This window comes from Cherax quadricarinatus, chromosome 20, assembly GCF_038502225.1.
Source record: "Cherax quadricarinatus isolate ZL_2023a chromosome 20, ASM3850222v1, whole genome shotgun sequence".
Taxonomy (NCBI): Eukaryota; Metazoa; Arthropoda; class Malacostraca; order Decapoda; family Parastacidae; genus Cherax; species Cherax quadricarinatus.
In genome coordinates this window covers 49,144,292-49,165,729 of record NC_091311.1, presented here as the reverse complement: position 1 = coordinate 49,165,729, position 21,438 = coordinate 49,144,292, and the positions used below count along the sequence as shown (strand labels likewise).

Here is a 21,438-nt window from a genome sequence, read left to right as displayed (position 1 = left end):
CTATGCCAGCTCCGAGCAAACAGTAAGTAGAATGGGGTCACTTGACCATCCAATCTTCTCACCAACAAATCAAGAGTATCCTACGACAGTTCCCTTGATAAAATAAAGAGCTCAATGAAACAAATTGTCACTGGAAAATCTCGGGTCCCTAGAGTCTAATCCTCCAAAGTGTTTCAAGCTCGAACAAAAAGGTGGCAGAATTAAATATTATATCTTGCCTGACTTGACTTACAATAAATTGAGACTATAATAATCACCAAATCTTTTAAATACCTGTACTGTAGTCCTACCATAGAGAATAATTACTCATGGCTGGTGGTAACCGTCTGTGGTATGCGGCGTTGAAGTTCCAATGGTAGATTCGAGATGGAATTGAATCTTGATTCAGTAGAGTTGATCCTGGCAAGGTCGCCACTTGTGAAGGCTTACTCAACCATGTAACAACTTCAGTCAGTATTACTAAGGCTGGCTCCTCCTCAGGAAAATTAATGTATAGAAAAAGAATAAAAACTGACAAACATAAACACTTTATTATTTAGAAAATATAAAATATAAAACACTTAAATATGAAATATTGATCCTACATTAAAGAAAATGAAAAATGAAATATATAAATGATATCTGAATTCAATGCTAATACATATAAAACTTGGGTGTCTGGTGTTGGTGACACTGCGTGTTGTTGAAATCGTAGCCGCTGCTGATGATGGGGGGGGTCGCAGGTGTTGGTTACAACCCACTGGCTAGTTTTTCACAGTATAGCCGTGATTAATCCGTCCAGATGACAGGAAAGCAGGTTTTTTTCCACTGCAATGATGAGGGGTTATATCCTGCTACTTGCATACACAAACAGATAAGTGGATCAGAATTTGGGACATCTCAGAACGTTAGTCCGTCTCCTTCAATTCTACTCGTTGATTGGCAGGTGACCCTCTGTCATTTCAAGCTGTAAAGAGAGAGAGATTACCCACTGCTTAAGAGATCACTCTCATGATAAGTACAATACCTGAAAGATGTGGTGATTATTAACCCTTTGAGGGTTTTGGTCGTACTAGTACGTCTTACGCGTAGGGGTTTTTGTCGTACTAGTACGCATAAATTCTAGCGGCCTCAAATCTCACAGGAAAAGGCTGATAAGCCTAGATGTGAGAGAATGGGTCTGTGTGGTGGGTGTGCGCAGTAGGAAAAAAATCTGGGACCCAGTGGTGCATTGTGGGAATGCCATCATAGTACACAATTTCCACCGTGCCCTGTGGTAAGAAGTTCCTCACTCCTCGGCGAATTGGGACACTTTTGTTCCCCAGTGACAGTTCTAATACAGATGGAAGTGACAGTGAAGATGAGTTTCAAGGTTCTGGCGAGGTTTTGACCGAAACTAATGACCATAATATGGGTAATAGTGAGGAAAACCCAGACAACCCACAGCCTTCCACCTCTGGTGCTGGGCCATCTTGTTCACGTTCAGTTGTACCAGAATCAAAGAGGAAACTCCTATTTTCCAAAATCCCAGACTCAGATGTGAGCATTGGTGATGATAGTGATAGTGATTATGAACTACAAGCTCTTCAAACTTGTTCCAAGAATGGAGGAGGAGGAGGAGGCAGAGGAGGAGGAGGCAGAGGAGGAGGAGGCAGAGGAGGAGGAGGCAAGAGGAGGAGGAGGCAAGAGGAGGAGGAGGCAAGAGGAGGAGGAGGCAGAGGAGGAGGAGGAGGAGGAAGAAGAAGAGGAGGAGGAGGAGGAGGAAGAAGAGGAGGAGGAAGAAGAAGAGGAGGAGGAGGAAGAAGAATACGTAATGATAACAATAATACATAATAATAATACATAATAATAATAATACATAATAATAATACATAATAATAATAGGTAATAATAAATGTTCACCCATGACAGTAACAAGATAAGGGGAGATAACATCTGATAAGTGCTGACGTTTGATGAGGGTAAATGAGGGTAGAGCTGATGCCAAAAGATGAGATAAACATCTCCCTCCCTTTGTTTTTGCTGGTATACTAACATTTCTGTCTGTCTATTTGCCTGTCTGTCAAGCTCCCTGTCTATCCGTCTAGCTCTCTGTCTCAGAGAGCCACAAGACTGTGTCATCATCACTTTTACTCACATCTTCAAGCAGAGTATAGCACTTTGTCTGGGTTTCTTGGGTTATCCTAGGTAATTTATACTATGTATACTTGTATTTATGTGTACCTGTGAGACAGAGATAAAAAGACAGATAGAATGAGGGAGAAAGATAATTAGATAGAATGGAGGAAGGGAAGCAGCATCTGACCCCATTGTTTTGACAGGCGGGAGGGGGGAGTGAGTAATGAGACAATATGTCATTTTGACAGCTGCCGACTCCTGGTAATTTACACTATGGAGGAGGAGGAGAAGGAGAAGTAGGAAGAGTAGGGGGAAGAGGAAGAAGAGGAGGAGGAGGAGGAAGAGGAGGAGGAGGAAGAGGAAGAGTAGGAGGAAGAGGAATAAGAGGAAGAGGAGGAGGAAGAGGAATAGTAGGAGGAAGATTAGGGGGAAGAGGAGGAAGAGGAAGAAGAGGAGGAGGAGGAGGAGGAGGAAGAGTAGGAGGAAGAGGAAGAGTAGGAGGAAGAGGAAGAAGAGGAGGAGGAGGAAGAGGAGGAGGAGGAGGAGGAAGAGGAGGAGGAGGAGGAAGAGGAAGAGGAAGAGTATGAGGAAGAGTAGGGGGAAGAGGAGGAAGAGTAGGGGGAAGAGGAGGAAGAGGAAGAGGAGGAGGAGGAGGGTAGAACACTAGTACACTGGTACTGGTACACTAACATTTCTGTCTGTCTATTTGTCTGTCTGTCAAGCTCCCTGTCTATCTGTCTATCCGTCTAGCTCTCTGTCTCAGAGAGCCACAAGACTGTGTCATCACTTTTACTCACATCTTCAAGCAGAGTATAGCACTTTGTCTGGATTTCTTGGGTTATCCTAGGTAATTTATACTATGTATACTTGTATTTATGTGTACCTGTGAGACAGAGATAGACAGACAGATAGAAAGAGAGAGACAGATTGAAAGAGATAGAATGAGGGAGAAAGATAAAACACCATTGTGTATGACACCATGTTTCAGAGTTCCACAAGCTGCAGAACTAATAGGAATATGTTCAGTGACTGTATATTGGTATATATATTATAGAACAATAATAATAAACAATGTTTTGTATTGTTTGTTTTTGTAAACAAGTTTTGTAAACAATATATTGATAATTATGTTTGTGTGCTTATTGTGTTGTATACAACGAGTATATATATGTACATTGCACCTTACTTTGGTCTCATAGGCCACATAAGTTATGTGAAAAAATAAAATAGTGAAAAAAACAACAAACCTTCAATTACAAGTAAACTAAAGTTTACCGGGTGAGCGGCAGTCGCCGCTGTTGCCATACGCGGCTCATTTTCTGCAAACTTCATACATCCATATCTCCGTAAGTATTGATGGTAAATTTTTTTTGTTTATCCTATAATGTTTAGAAAAAAAAAACTATTTTTTCATAAGAAAAAATAATTTTTTTTTTTTTTTTGAAATTTGGCCGACCCTGAGAACGAGTTTCGGAGAGGGCCTGTCGACCCTCAAAGGGTTAAAACATTTAACCTATCAAGACTGAAAGGACTAAGTTAATTATTGGTCAAAAGTGAAGCTTTCAACCAATAAGTCCACTAAAATATGATCAGGCATGTACTTACAGTAGTGTTGGGAGCTGTGAGTCGAGTGATTTACTGTTTGACCGGAGCCCCACACGTAACCTTTCCGGGGGGGTGGGGGAAGAAAAGGGAGGGGAAGGGATAGCGGGAGCTAGACTGACCCTACCTTAACAAGCAGCCGGCAATCAAACTATCACTTTCGGGGAGGGGGAAAAAGGGGGGGGGAATAGTGGGAGCTGGACTTACCCTACCTTAACAAGTAGCCGGCAATGAAACTATTGTTACTATATACTCCCTCGCTACTCTTATCTATTGAACTTTTCCCTCACAACATCCATAGCATACAAACAGCATGTTTATATGATATGTAGCATGTTTCTTATATAATTTTGAAGAAAATGTCATAGATGGATTAATGAAAATGTCTATATTGACGTAAAATTAGACATTTAATGTGCCCAAGAGTGATTATTATTAGTATTACATAATGTTTTCCCTCCACCCGGCAACCACATATCCATAGCATATAAACAGCATGTTTATATGATATGTAGCATGTTTCTTATATAATTTTGAAGAAAATATCATAGATGAATTAATGAAAATGTCTATATTGACGTAAAATTAGACATTTAATAAGCCCAAGAGTGATTATTATTACATAATAGAGAGATGTGCTCATGGAGAATATAAACAAACCAGGTGGTGCGCTATATTTGAAAAACCGCTTGCCGTATAGAAAGTTTTGGTCATAATTTGAGATCTCCATATTAGCGGAACGCCACAAGGCAAAACACCGAAAAGCAGGGCCTTACTGTATATGTATACAATATGGCTTATATTGGTCTCATTAACCATAAAAGTTACTTGAAAAAATAAATGATTAAGAAATTAATGTAAAAAGTAGGAAAATAGTAAGTATAATATTAGCGTGTGACCTGCAGTCGGCGATGTTGCCATAAGCGGTTCACTTTCTGTCAACTTCGCGCCTCTATATCTTGGTAAGTAACAAAAATAATCTTAAGATTTTGGTAAGAAATTTTTTTTTTTTCCAATATTTTTCGACCCCCAGTGGGAGTTCAGGATCGAGGCTCTCGATCCTCAAAGTGTTAAAAACCTCCACCTTGACTACCTCACATTAGTATTAAGATTAAATAAAACTGTAATACAGTTAACCACTACTATCTTGTCTAGTTTTAAGTAGTTACTATGTATTAGGATTAGTCTGCCCAAAATGCCCCGGCATGATAGTGGCTTTCTTTGTACTACTTAGCAAACCAAAATTGTAATTACATATTGTAACCTTTACAAAGAAATAAACCTTTATCTTTATCTAAGGTAATTTTTTGTGGATGGATTCAGGAAAATTACTTAGCTGGACCTGAGTCCTGGAGGTGGGAAGTACAGTGCCTGCACTCTAAAGGTGGTGTGGGGATATTTGCTGTTTTGAGGGACATTTAACTGCTATATCTGCATGCCTATAGCAAGACAATGATAGTCTGAATGACGGTGAAAGTGTTTCTTTTTTGGGTCATCCTACCTCTGTGGAATATGGTCATTGTGTTAAAAACAAAAATTTCAGATTGGGCTTTGTTTTAAATCAGAGCCACATGATAATTTTTTTTTCCTTTATTGGTCATCTGACTGTTCAAAAAGTTAATTGCCAAAAAATAAAATGGTGATAAAAAGACTAAAGAAAATATAATAAAAATAAAGTTTTATTTTTATTGCAGTATCAGAATATTAATGATATCACTTTTAATTAATTGATCACAAGTTAAAACATTATTTGTATCATGTGTCTTTCTCATTGGTTGTTCCAGTCTTTAAATAAAAACTTTAATTGTCCTGTATAATTTTTTTCAGGTAGTAATAGCAATAGCAGCATTAGTAGTAGTGGAAGCACCAACGTGAGAGTAACAGCCATTGAAGATCCTCCGGTCACTCCTTCTCAGTTTAGAGAGACTCATGATCCTAGCGGCAGCAGTGTAGCTCGCAAGGGATCATCCTCAGACACACGACTTATTGTAAATGATAATGTAGATGTTGACGATGATGAAAATAAATATAAGCGAAGATCTGCCATTGAATGGTTCAGCAGATGGTGGAGGTGAGTTGTTGTTGTGTCTGTAATATTTTCCTGTCAGGCATCTAAAACAAGGTGTAACCATTAGGTAGGAATAATATTATGATCTGTGTAATGGTAGAAAGTTGAAAGTGAACATAGATAAGAGTAATGTAATGAGGGTACCAAACAATTTGGATAAAGAAAAATTGGATATCACATTGGAAGGAGGGAGTATGGAAGAAGTGAATGTTTTCAGATACAGTAGGGCCCCACTTATATGGCAAGTTAGGTTCTAGGCTACCGCCATGAAGCGGAAACCGCTGTAAAATGGAACACCCTTTTTTTCCACTTATAAATGCATAGAAATACTAGATAAGTTTACACTAACATACACGTACTAAGTTAGCAATAGAACTAGGCATTAAAAAAACAATAAAAAAGTAAAATACACATATACAATGGAACCTCAAAAATCGAACTACTCCCAACACGACCAATTATGTAAGTGTATTTTTGTAAGTGCTTTTATAAGTGTATTTTTGAAGGTCTGAAATGGACTAATCTAATTTACATTATTCCTGATGGGAATAAATTCATTCGGTAAAGGCACTCGAACAGCCTTCTGGACTGAAGAAAGTTTGATATTTGAGGCTCTACTGTAGTACACTCATTAACTTACCTTAAAATATTTGTAGTCTTAACCCTTTGACTGTTTCGGTCATATATATATGTCTTACGAGCCACCGTGTTTGATGTATATATACTCAAAAATTCTAGCGGCTTCAAATCAAGCAGGAGAAAGCTGGTAGGCCCACATGGGAGAGAATGGGTCTGTGTGGTCAGTGTGCACCATATAAAAAAAAATCCTGCAGCACGCAGTTCATAATAAGAAAAAAAAAACTCCAACCATGTTTTTGGATTAAAACGCTGACTTTGCGGTGTATTTTTGTATAGTATTTATGGTTGTATTCTCGTTTTCTTGGTCTCATTTGATAGAATGGAAAAAATATTATAGAAATATAGTGGAACCTCAAATATAGAACTTCGGTCCAGAAGGCTGTTCAAGTGTCGCTACCGAACGAATTTATTCCCATCAGGAATAATGTAAATTAGATTAGTCCATTTCAGACCCTCAAAAATACACTTATAAAAGCACTTACAAAAATACACTTACATAATTGGTTGAGTTGGGAGCAGTTCGATTTTTGAGGTTCCACTGTAAAGGTGATTTTGATTGGTTTTACTATGGAAAGAACCTTGAAATGGAGCTCAGAGGAGGGGAAATGTTTGATTTTTGCTGATGTTCAAATGATGTCATTGTCCAATAAATGTCCAACTAGCCATTCTAATATGCAGTCATGAATGGGTTAATATTATTTATACAATTATTACAATATTGCAGTAGTCTGCATAACAGTAAATCTTCTATTTTTTGTTTGAATAAAAATTCAAAATAGAAAGCAATAGAAATATCAGAGGGGCCTGGAGATGTAAGTGATGAACAAAGAAAATGTTATTTTAGAGCCAGGAATGTTTGCATTGTTCATTCTGGAACCTATTTTGAAATTGGCATATTTTTTAATTTGCTTGAAATTGACGAAATTGCAAATTTCTGACCACGTTATTGGGTAGTTGAAATCAGTAAATGGGCAGTTTCTTGTACTCAATCGATAGAACAAATGGAGTTCTAAAGAAATAGCTATGAGTTTAATCGACTGGAACAATGGAATTAGCTGAAAATAGGGCTCAAAGTGGGCAAAATCGCTGATTTGTAAATATCGCCGAGGTCGGTAACTTCATGAAAGAGTAATTCCGTAAGTTTTCCATCATTACCATCGAGAAAAGATTCTCTATCATTTCACAAGAATTTTTTTTTTTTTTTTTTTTTTTTTTTTTTTTTTTTTTTTTTTTTTTTTTTTTTTTTAATTTTTCGACACCAGGAGATGCCTCAGGATTTGGGGTTGCTACAGTCAAATGGTTAAGCTAGGGTGAGATGAGTAGTATTTATTGTAAAAAATCAAGTGTGGTATGTATGGTAGCCAGCCAGGCCAACCCATCCACACATAATATTCTATGACATTTAAGCATCCCAGAGCTATAAAATGCATATGCAGTTCATTCATTACTAACCTTAAAATATTTGTAGTCTTAATGTAGGGTCAGAGGTAAGTAAACAAGATAAAGGAATAAATGAGAGAGAGAGAGAATATGAGTACATGAGAGAGGACACTCGTGGAGTTATTTAAACAAACCAGGCGAACGCCAGTTTTGTAAACAAACCAGGTGAACACATCTGGTTTGTGTACAAGTTACATTGTGTACAAGTTGTCTCTACATTAATACGGTAGAATAAATAAAGAGGAACACTCATTCTCGTGTAACACCATTTTTAGAAGAAATGACGCTCTGAGTGAAGGCATATAAAAGGAATAATTTTCTACAGTTAAGCCTAGTAACACATTTTCTCTTATGTTGGACTAGAGAAAACGTTATTCTTGCTGTCAAGTGTACAAGTTGTCTGGCTACCACATCTCATATTTATGTTTATTTATTCTGCTGTGGGGTGTATTTATCATCTTTATATATTACGTATCATGTTTATTATATAATTTTGAAAAAATATCATAGATGGATTAATGAAAACGTGTATATTAATGTAATATATGACATTTAATGAGATTCAGTGATAATTATTGAGTATTATTATTATCATTACTAATATGGCATCTCGAGACATAAGACACTCTTACTGATTTTAATGTGTACCTGCATGCCAGCACAGTGTGTAAGTTTATTTAGGTACAGGTATACATAAGTAAAATTATCAGAGTATATATAAAATATGAGATAACTTTTAAAAACACTTGAAATTTTGGAGTTTTCAGACATAATGGAGAGACGTAGTGTTTACGGAGCTCACGGAGGATGTTAACAAACCAGGTGGGGCATGGTGACCATATTAGAAAGTCAGGTGGGGGGTAGCCGTATAGAGAGTTTTGGTCAGAATTTGAAATGACCATATTAGCAGAACGCGTAAAGTGAAACGCCGTAAAGAGGGGCCCTACTGTATTTGGGAGTTGACTTGTCAGCAGATAAGTTTATGAAGGATGAAGTTAACTATAGAATTGATGAAGGAAAAAAGGTGAGTGGTGCATTGAGGTATCTGTGGAGACAAAAATCATTATCCATGGAGGCAAAGAAGGGAATATATGAGAGTATAATGGTACCAACACTTACATGGGTGTGAAGCATGGGTTGTAAGTCCTGCTGCAAGGAGGCAGCTGGAATCAGTGGAGATGTTCTGTCTAAGGTCAATATGTGGTGTAAATATTATGCAGAGAATTCGTGGTATGGAAATTAGGAGGTGTGGAGTTACTAAAAGTATTAGTCAGAGGGCTGAAGAGGGGCTGTTGAGATGGTTTGGTCATTTAGAGACAATGGAACAAGTAGAATGACTTGGAGAGTGTATAAATTTGTAGGGGTATGTAGGCGAGGTAGGGGTCGGCGCCGAAAAGGTTGGAGGGAGGGAGTAAAGGTGGTTTTGTGGGTGAGGGGGCTTTGACTTCCAGCAAGCATGCATGAGCGTGTTACATGGGAGTGAATGGAGACGAATTGTTTTTGGGACCTGACGAGTTGTTGGAGTGTGAGTAGGCTAATATTTTGTGAAGGGATTCAGAGAAATCAATTAGCTGGACTTGAATCCTGGAAATGGGAACAACACTGCCTGCACTGTTGGTTTGGGACATAGGCAATTTGGAGGGACATCTGAACTGTCGTATTTGGGCGCCTCTGCAAAGACAGTGATTTTGTATGAGTGATGGTGAAAGTGTTGAATCATAATGAAAGTTCTTTCTTTCTTTTTGGGTTTTTCTTTCTTTTTGGGTCTCCCTGGCATGGTGGGAGATGGCCAACGTGTTAAAAAAAAATATTATGATGATCCTAACTTTAATTTCACTGGTAGCAAGGTTTAGGAATGATTGTAGTAAAAGTACAGTACAGTGGACCCCCGCATAACGATTACCTCCGAATGCGACCAATTATGTAAGTGTATTTATGTAAGTGCGTTTGTACGTGTATGTTTGGGGGTCTGAAATGGACTAATCTACTTCACAATATTACTTATGGGAACAAATTCGGTCAGTACTGGCACCTGAACATACTTCTGGAGTGAAAAAATATCGTTAACCGGGGGTCCACTGTATAGTACTATACATGTACTTACAATTATTGTCTTTATTTAAGCTGCAAATGCAACACCACTTTCACATTGAACTTGCACTTAATATAAAGGAATAAAAAACAGCAATAAATTTTAAATCCACATAAGCCTGCTTATGTATGGAAGACTTGAGGGGAAGCAAGCAGCAGATTTATGGAAAAGTATGTATTTTTAAATTTTGGGAGGATAGTCATTACTCTGTTAATTCTGGCAGTATACATGTATTGTACATCTTGTATTATATTTACTGTTCAAAACAAGTGCCAGTGAGGACCCACAACTGTGGTGCCTGAAGTAGTGTCTGAAAATGATCCATAAAATAATGTGTGGTTGGCAGCTGCGTGGCTGAATACAGTAAGGCCCCACTTATGCGGCAGGTTATGTTCCAGGCTACCACTGTAAGGCAGACATCACTGGAAAGCAGAACGCCATTTTTTTCCACTTACAAATGCATATAAATGCCAGATAACAAGTTTACACTAACATATATTAAGTTAGCAATAGAACTAGGCATTAAAAAACAATAAAAAATACACATACACTGTACACTCATTATTTACCTAAAAATATTTGTAGTCTTAATGTAGGGCAAAAGATGAGTAGTATTTATTGTAAGAAGTCAGGTGTGGGTAGGTATGGTAGCCCTCCTGGCCACCCCACCCACACATAATATACTACGACGCTTAAAGCGCCCTAGAATGATAAAATGCATATACAGTACACTCATTACTTACCTTAAAATATTTGTAGCCTTAATGTAGGGTGAGAGGTGAAAAGTATTTATTTGTAGAAAGTCAGGTGTGGGAGGTGGGATGGCCCGCCTGACCATCCCACCCACACAGAGTACTATGTAAACAAACAGATGAAGCGTCTGGTTATGGTTCATACACGTTCATACAAACACCTTACATTGTGTACAAGTTGTTTCCACAGTGGTACAGTAGAAGAAATAAAGAGCAACACTGCCATTCTCATGTAACATCATATTTACAAGGAATGATGCTCTGACAAGTTAGTACAAAATAAATAAATAGCAACACTCCCAGTCTCATGCAACACACCATTTTTAGAGTGAGTGATATTATTATTATTATTATTATAATCATAATAAAAAAGCACTAAACCCACAAGGGTTGTGACTAGATATAGATAGAGTGAAGTATCTGGTGTTTGACTAGAGAAAATGTAATTCTTCCAACACTCCTACAAATTGCTTGATAAACATCTCATATTTGTCAATTTTTATACTGTGGGTGTATGGGTCATATTTATATGTTACGTAGTATGTTTATTACATAATTTTGAAAAAAAATCATAGATGGATTAATGGAAATGTCTATATTAACATAATATACGACATCTAATGCACCCAAGAGATTATTATATGGCATCAAGAGTAGAAAGACTTTTAGTGATTTTAATGTGTACCTGCATGCCAGCACAGTGTGTAAGTATATTTAGGTACAGGTACACATAAGTATAATTATGAGAGTACATATAAAGTATGCAATAACTTTAAAACACTTGAAATTTTGGAAAATTTCCAGACATAATAGAGAGATGTGCTCACGGAAAATGTAAAGAAACTGGGTGGGGTGCGCCCTGTTAGAAAGACCGCTTGCCGTATAGCAAGTTTTGGTCATAATTTGAAGTTGCCGTATTAGCAGAACTCCATAAGGCGAAACGCTGTAAAGCAGGGCCTCTACTGTATATGTGCCCGTGCAGTTGCAGTATATTTAGGTTTGAGAAGCAGTCTCCACCTTTCTCTTGAAACTTCAAGTTCTGCTCCATAACAAAAGGTATGCTGTAAACCTTGAATTAATAGACCTTTGTTTGTGTTTTACACAGGGTTTTACAAGATTAGGTTAAGTATTTCTAACTTTCTATACAGGCTAAGAGCTGTTACCTACATCAGCTCATTTAAAAACTTTCTTTTTATTGTTATGAGCCATACATGTAGGGAACAGGGTTGAGTTGGAGCCATCTGTGGGCCAGCAATTTCATATGATCACCTGACTTTACTTCGTTGATATCATTATGCTATATGAACATGTTTCAGACTCGAGTCATCCTGGATATAAATGATCTCAGATGAAGCAATGTTCTGGAGAAAGGCAGTCAGAGTGAAGTTGCTGCTTGCTGCCCGTCTTGTTGTGTAGAAGCTCACTTCTCGCTCACTTCAGTAATACAGGACAAAATCCACCAAGTCATTTGATTTGGAAACAACAGACAAAATCCATTATTTACAGAATTGTCAGTCATTGCAAAACGGTCTCATTTCTATTGCCCACAATTGCCACTACCAGCTACTCCCTCCTCGTAAATCTATTAATCCTTTCAGAGTTAGAACCCAATCTAAAATTTGCTCTTAGGGTTATTGAACTGCATCTGCCACTTTTTTGACCAAGAATAGAGTTTGTCTAAATCTTTCTGAAGTTCCCTAACATCTACGTTTGAATCAATTATCCTACCTATCTTTGTGTTTCATCGGCGAATTTGCTCATATCACTAGTAATTCCTTCATCAAGACCAAAAATAAAAAATAAACTTACAAAATGATAGAGAATGTTTTTCCAAAGGTATTGAAATCAAAAGTACAAAATTTGATGGAAAACTTATGGAAATACGCTCTCGCAAACTAAGTGATCTCAGCAATATTTACGCATCAGCAATTTCGCCCACTTTGAGCCCTATTTTCAGCCAGTTGACTAAACTCATAGCTATTTCGCTAGTATTCTTTCTATTCTAATGACTGAGTACAAGAAACTGCCCATTTACCTATTTCAGCTACCCAATACAGTGATCAGAAATCAGTAATTTGGCCAATTTCACACAATTAAAAAACTGCCAATTTAAAAATAGGGTCCATGATAAACAATGTTGACATCCCCAGGCCTCTCTTATATTACGCTTGCTTTCCATTTTGAATTTTTATTTACACAAAAAATAGAAGATTTACTGCTGTGCAGACTACCTCATTATTATAATAATTGTATGAATAATGTCGCTGCATTTGTGAATACATATTAGACCGACCAGTTGGATGCATATTGGATGAGTGACAATTTGTGTACTCTGGAATATTGGCAAAAATCGAAAATAGACAAGTGACGCAGTTTGTATACAGGTACTCCAAACTTAATGACCTATCTGTTTAACAACCGCTCAGACTTATGACCAGCTCTCTGACCAATCAGTATTACAAGCTGTACGAGAACTTTGGTTGTGGAAGCAGCAGCATGTCTCGGCATCAAGCATCTCATCCCGCATCATCGTTTCCCAATCTCAATCTTTCACTCGGTCGGTCGGTATTCACAAACTATGAAAATAATAATATTTTAGTATGATACATATTTGTACAAAGGAGTATAACAATTGGGTGTACATGCAAAAAGCCCGTTTATATGCAGAGCATTTTGGGCAAACTTAAGACTAATAAGGCAATAACAGTGCAGTAATTGTACATATGGTCATTAGGTGAGTTACAATGGATACAAGAGAATTGAATATTCTATTAGCTCATGCTATTATGGCTTTAATAAGTTTGGTAGAGAATAACAGTTTTGTTTATTAACCTAAGGCAGACACAATAGAATGATTAACATTTGAGACGATTACAGGTATTGAGATTAAGTATATATTGATTATAATGTTTTTATCTATGTTCATGATATTGAGCAAATGCACTTATAGTTTTTACATATATATTTATGATGGGCTAGGATAGGTTAAGGAGATAAAGTGTTTTCTAACTGTAGTTTTAAAAATGTTGGCTGAGTCTGTGGTGCTGGAGATTTCAATGTACATAAAAGGGCCCCAGATTTGGGGCCCTTTTATGTTCATTGAGTTTTTGAAAAGATTTAGCCTTACACAGGGAATGTCACAGAGATTTTTTGGCCTAGTATTGTGTCTACGCGTCCTGTTTCAATTGTCAAGAAAGCGCTTCAGGTCGGCCGAGATTTATATTAGAATTCATTGTTCTGTAAATGTAGGTTGCACAGTAGTACAAGTGAATGTTTTGTACAGTGAATAGGTTTTATACATCAGTGATCTTCCTAGCATATCACAGCAACTTACGCCTATTCTCTTTGCTGATGACATGACTTTTGTCATCTCCCACCCAAGTCTAGCCTCACTCAACACTATTGTTAACAAAGAGCTCACAAAAATAGCAGCCTGGTTGACCATCAAATAAACTTACACTTAATGTAGACAAAACCTTTTACATTTTGTTTGGGATTAGAGCAAGTGAGGTTCAGCTAAACATTATGCTTAACAACATCCTTATTGCTAAACATAATGAGGGAAAATTCCTGGGTTTGCACCTTGATAACCTGAAATTCAACACCTATATCCAACACACAACAAAAAAAAGTATCTAAATCAGTTGGCGTCCTCTCAAAGATACGTTACTATATACCACAAACAGCACTACTTACACTATTCTATTCACTGATCTACCCCTACCTCACCTATGCTATTTGTGCCTAGGGTTCCACAACGACAAATCACCTAAAGCCAATAATAACCCAACAAAGCTGCACTGCAGATGGTTATACAATTCACTGCTAGACAACACACCCCTTTCTGCCCACTCTTCAAAGATCTATATCTACTCACTACACAAAACATTCACTAGTACTACTATGCAACCTACATGTACAGAACAATCAATTCTAATATTAATCCCAACCTGAAGCGCTTTCTCAACAGTCACAACGGGACCCATAGACATAACACTAGGCACAAAAATTGCTATGACATTCCCCATGTCAGGCTATATCTTTTCAAAAACTCAATGTACGTAAAAAGGCCCAAAATCTGGAACTACGTGCCAGAAATCTCCAGAACCACTGATTCAACTAGCATTTTTAAAACTACAGTTAAAAAATACCTCATCTCCTTAACCTATCCCAGGCTATCATAAATACAAATGTAAAAAAATATACATGCATTTGCTCAATGTCATGAACATAGGTAAAACTTACTCATCAATATAATCGATATATACTTACTCTCAATATCTGTATTCATCTCAAATGTCAATCACTCCATTGTGGCCGCTTAAGGTTAAAACTGTAATGAAAATTGTACATCTACTGTACTACAAGACTTATTAACCCATTCAGGGTTGGCAGGCCCTCTCCTAAACTTGTTCTCAGGGTCGGAAATTTTTCAAAAAAAAAAAAAAATTTCTTATGAAATGACAGAGAATCTTTTCCTGATCATAATGACACCAAAAGTATGAAATTTGATTTAAAATTTACGGAATTATGCTCTTGCGAAGTTAGCGGTCTCGACGATGTTTACGCATTTGCGATTTTGCCCACTTTGAGCCTTATTTTTGGCCAATTTCAATGTACCAGTCGACAAAAATCATAACTATTTTGCTAGAACTCCATTTTTTCTATCGAATGAGTACAAGAAACCATCCATTTACTGATTTCAACTATCCAATAAAGTGGTCAGAAATTGGCAATTTTGCCAATTTCACACAAATTTCAGTAGATGCCAATTTCCAAATAGGGTCCAGAATAAACCAGACAGACATTCCTGGCACTAAAATAACATTTTTTCTGTTCATTAGTCACGTCCCCAGGCCTCTCTTACATTTCTTTTGCTTTCCACTTTGAAATTTTATTCTCACAAAAAAATAGATTTACTATTATGCAGACTACTGCATTAGTGTAGAAATGGTATAAATAATATCAGCACACTTGTGAAAGAATATTAGACTCACCAATTGATGTGTATTGGACGCATGGCATGATTTGTTTACTTTTGAACTTTGGCAAAAATTTAACATTCTGCTACTTTCAAGGTGCTTTTCATTGTGAAACCAATCAAAATCATCTCAATTTCCATAATATGTCTTCCATTCTATAAAATGAGACCAGGAAAACTAGAATACAACTATAAATAGCATAGGAAAATACACTGCAAAGTCACTTTTTTTTAAAGCAAAAACACGGTCGGAGTTTTTTTTATTATTATTATGCACTGTGTGCTGCAGGATTTTTTTTATACTGTGCGCACTGACCACATAGACCCATTCTTTCATATGTAGGCCTACCAGCTTTCTCTCGCTAGATTTGAAGGCGCTAGAATTTATGCGTACTAGTATGGCACCAACCCTGAAAGGGTTAAATCCATATAACTGTCCTAATAGAATACTCAGTTCTCATGTATTCATTGTAAATCATCTAATGACCATATACACTGATATTGTCTTATCAATCTTAAGTTAATTTTAAGTTTGCCCAAAATGCTCTGCATATAAAGGGGCTTTTGGCATGTACACCCAACTATATATTCCTTTGTATAAACATGTATCATGTAAAAATAAAATTATTATTATTATTATTATTATTATTATTATTATTATTATTATTATTATTATTATTAGGTCTTTGAAAAGTTGGGGGAAAGTTGTCTAGCAGTGGATTGTGTGATCATTCAAACTGCAGGTTTTTGTTGGGTTGACAGCAACCTAAAATTCAACACCCACATCGGACAAATAACAAAAAAAGTATCCAAAACAGTTGGGATCCTCTCCAAGATACATTACTACGTTCCATGATCAGCCCTACTCACACTATACTATTCATTCATCTATCCCTACCTCACCTATGCTATTTGTGCCTGGGGATCAACAGCAGCAACTTGCCTAAAGCCAATAATAACCCTACAGAAAGCCGCAGTAAGAATTATCACACACTCCAATGGTAGACAACACCCCCCCCAGTCTTCAAAGCCCTAAACTTACTGTACAGAACATTCACACCTACTACTGTGCAACATACATTTACAGAACCATAAATTGTAATATTAAACCTGAACTAAAACACTGATAGTTGCAACAGGACCCATAGACACAGTACAAGACACAAAAATCTCTATGACATTCCTCATGTCTGGCTAAACCTCTACAAAAATTCGATGTACATAAAAGGGCCTAAAATCTGGAGCTCTCTGCCTGAAAACTTTAGAACTGCAGACTCGACCACCATTTTCAAAACTACATACCATTAAAAAACATCTTATCTCCCTAACACACTCCATCATCAACTAACCAAATGAAAGCCACCTAATTCTCTTTTTTTTTTTTTTTTGTAACACGAACACATACAAAACAATATAGTCTTACTCTCGTTATCTGTAATTCCCCCTGATTTATACTTACACTTACCCAAATGACAGTAAACATAAAATTCCTAATATAGCCTATTAAACCTTAAGTTAGTCCTAAGTTTGCCTAAGATAATCTACCAATATATGAGCTTTAATAGAAACACTGTATCTTGCCAAGACAAATCCAATCCCATTATTAAATTTACCATTTGTAATATTATTATATGTTTTGTACTACCTCTCTATTATCAATCTAATTATGTATATTATTTTATTATTTTTTTATTATCACACTGGCCGATTCCCACCAAGGCAGGGTGGCCCAAAAAAGAAAAACTTTCACCATCATTCACTCCATCACTGTCTTGCCAGAAGGGTGCTTTACACTACAGTTTTTAAACTGCAACATTAACACCCCTCCTTCAGAGTGCAGGCACTGTACTTCCCGTCTCCAGGACTCAAGTCCGGCCTGCCGGTTTCCCTGAACCCCTTCATAAATGTTACTTTGCTCACACTCCAACAGCACGTCAAGTATTAAAAACCATTTGTCTCCATTCACTCCTATCAAACACGCTCACGCATGCCTGCTGGAAGTCCAAGCCCCTCGCACACAAAACCTCCTTTACCCCCTCCCTCCAACCTTTCCTAGGCCGACCCCTACCCCGCCTTCCTTCCACTACAGACTGATACACTCGTGAAGTCATTCTGTCTCGCTCCGTTCTCTCTACATGTCCGAACCACCTCAACAACCCTTCCTCAGCCCTCTGGACAACAGTTTTGGTAATCCTGCACCTCCTCCTAACTTCCAAACTATGAATTCTCTGCATTATATTCACACAACACATTGCCCTCAGACATGACATCTCCACTGCCTCCAGCCTTCTCCTCGCTGCAACATTCATCACCCATGCTTCACACCCATATAAGAGCGTTGGTAAAACTATACTCTCATACATTCCCCTCTTTGCCTCCAAGGACAAAGTTCTTTGTCTCCACAGACTCCTAAGTGCACCACTCACCCTTTTCCCCTCATCAATTCTGTGATTCACCTCATCTTTCATAGACCCATCCGCTGACACGTCCACTCCCAAATATCTGAATACATTCACCTCCTCCATACTCTCTCCCTCCAATCTGATATCCAATCTTTCATCACCTAATCTTTTTGTTATCCTCATAACCTTACTCTTTCCTATATTCACTTTTAATTTTCTTCTTTTACATATCCTACCAAATTCATCCACCAATCTCTGCAACTTCTCTTCAGAATCTCCCAAGAGCACAGTGTCATCAGCAAAGAGCAACTGTGACAACTCCCACTTTGTGTGATTCTTTATCTTTTAACTCCACGCCTCTTGCCAATACCCTCGCATTTACTTCTCTTACAACCCCATCTATAAATATATTAAACAACCATGGTGACATTACACATCCTTGTCTAAGGCCTACTTTTACTGGGAAATAATTTCCCTCTTTCCTACATACTCTAACTTGAGCCTCACTATCCTCGTAAAAACTCTTCACTGCTTTCAGTAACCTACCTCCTACACCATACACCTGCAACATCTGCCACATTGCCCCCCTATCCACCCTGTCATACGCCTTTTCCAAATCCATAAATGCCACAAAGACCTCTTTAGCCTTATCTAAATACTGTTCACTTATATGTTTCACTGTAAACACCTGGTCCACACACCCCCTACCTTTCCTAAAGCCTCCTTGTTCATCTGCTATCCTATTCTCCGTCTTACTCTTAATTCTTTCAATAATAACTCTACCATACACTTTACCAGGTATACTCAACAGACTTATTCCCCTATAATTTTTGCATTTTCTTTTGTCCCCTTTGCCTTTATACAAAGGAACTATGCATGCTCTCTGCCAATCCCTAGGTACCTTACCTTCTTCCATACATTTATTAAATAATTGCACCAACCACTCCAAAACTACATCCCCACCTGCTTTTAACATTTCTGTCTTTATCCCATCAATCCCTGCTGCCTTACTCCCTTTCATTTTACCTACTGCCTCACAAACTTCCCCCACACCCACAACTGGCTCTTCCTCACTCCTACAAGACGTTATTCCTCCTTGCCCTATACACGAAATCACAGCTTCCCTATCTTCATCAACGTTTAACAATTCCTCGAAATATTCCCTCCATCTTCCCAATATCTCTAACTCTCCATTTAATAACTCTCCTCTCCTATTTTTAACTGACAAATCCATTTTTTCTCTAGGCTTCCTTAACTTGTTAAGCTCACTCCAAAACTTTTTCTTATTTTCAACAAAATTTGTTGATAACATCTCACCCACTCTCTCATTTGCTCTCTTTTTACATTGCTTCACCACTCACTTAACCTCTCTCTTTTTCTCCGTATACTCTTCCCTCCTTGCATCACTTCTACTTTGTAAAAACTTCTCATATGCTAACTTTTTCTCCCTTACTACTCTCTTTACATCATCATTCCACCAATCGCTCCTCTTCCCTCCCGCACCCACCTTCCTTTAACCACAAACTTCTGCTGAACACTCCAACACTACATTTTTAAACCTACCCCATACCTCTTCGATCCCATTGCCTATGCTCTCATTAGCCCATCTATCCTCCAATAGCTGTTTATATCTTACCCTAACTGCCTCCTCTTTTAGTTTATAAACCTTCACCTCTCTCTTCCCGGATGCTTCTATTCTCCTTGTATCCCATCTACCTTTTACTCTCAATGTAGCTTCAACTAGAAAGTGATCTGATGTATCTGTGGCCCCTCTATAAACATGTACATCCTGAAGTCTACTCAACAGTCTTTTATCTACCAATACATAATCCAATAAACTACTGTCATTTCGCCCTACATCATATCTTGTATACTTATTTATCCTCTTTTTCTTAAAATATGTATTACCTATAACTAAACCCCTTTCTATACAAAGTTCAATCAAAGGGCTCCCATTTTCATTTACACCTGGCACCCCAAACTTACCTACCACACCCTCTCTAAAAGTTTCTCCTACTTTAGGATTCAGATCCCCTACCACAATTACGTACTCTCTCACTTGGTTCAAAGGCTCCTATACATTCACTTAACATCTCCCAAAATCTCTCTCTCTCTCTCTCTCTCTCTCTCTTTCTCTACATTCCTCTCTTCTCCAGGTGCATACACGCTTATTATGACCCACTTTTCGCATCCAACCTTTACTTTAATCCACATAATTCTTGAATTTACACATTCATATTCTCTTTTCTCCTTCCATAACTGATCCTTCAACATTACTGCTACCCCTTCCTTTGCTCTAACTCTCTCAGATACTCCAGATTTAATCCCATTTATTTCCCCCCACCGAAACTCCCCTACCCCCTTCAGCTTTGTTTCGTTTAGGGCCAGGACATCCAACTTCTTTCCATTCATAACATCAGCAATCATCTGTTTCTTGTCATCCGCACTACATCCACGCACATTCAAGCATCCCAGTTTTATAAAGTTTTTCTTCTTTTCTTTTTTAGTAAATGTCTACAGGAGAAGGGGTTACTAGCCCATTGCTCCCGGCATTTTAGTCGCCTCATACTACATGCATGGCTTACTTAGGAAAGATTCTTTTCCACTTCCCCATGGACAATAGAAGAAATAAAGAAGAACAAGAGCTATTTAGAAAAAGGAGAAAAACCTAGATGTATGTGTATATATATGCATGTGCGTGTCTGTGAAGTGTGACCAAAGTGTAAGTAGGAGTAGCAAGATATCCCTGTTATCTAGCATGTTTATGAGACAGAAAAAGAAACCAGCAATCCTACCATCATGCAAAGCAGTTACAGGTTTCTGTTTCGCAGTCATCTGGCAGGACAGTAGTACTTCCCTGGGTGGTTGCTGTCTACCAACCTACTACCTACTGTATATGTAATTATGTATCTAATAATGTATGTTAAAATGTACTGCTCCATAACCTTTATCAATATAGAGTAAGAATTAGTATTAGTCTGCCCAAAATGCCTAGGCATGCTATTGGCCTTCTTTGTAATTAATATTTTTTAACATGTAAACCACACATTGTAAGCTTTACAAGGAAATAAACATTTTCATTTTCATTATTATTGGCTTTAGGCGATTTGTCATTGTGAAACCCCAGGCACAAATAGGATAGGTGATGTAGGGGTAGATTAGTGAATGGTATAGTGTAAGTAGCACTGCTTGTGGTACATAGTAATATATCTTTGAGAGGATGCCAACTATAGTTAGTCAAGTCAGTTAGTCAGTCCAATCAGTAAGTCAAGTCACTAGTCAGTCAGTACAGTCAGTTAGTAGGTCAGTCAGTCCAACCAGTAAGTCAAGTCAATCAAGTTGGTCAGTTAATTTATTCAGGTAAA

General features: G+C 37.6%; 1 protein-coding gene across 1 annotated transcript in view; it reads left to right on the top strand.

The window, feature by feature from the left end:
• LOC128698896 (zinc finger protein-like 1 homolog) overlaps positions 1-21,438 on the top strand; it is a 134,714-nt gene that overhangs the window by 98,314 nt on the left and 14,962 nt on the right. The window contains exon 5 of the mRNA XM_070087083.1: positions 5,527-5,770. Within this exon, the coding sequence (XP_069943184.1) occupies positions 5,527-5,770 (244 nt within the window). The remainder of the gene's footprint in view (positions 1-5,526; positions 5,771-21,438) is intronic.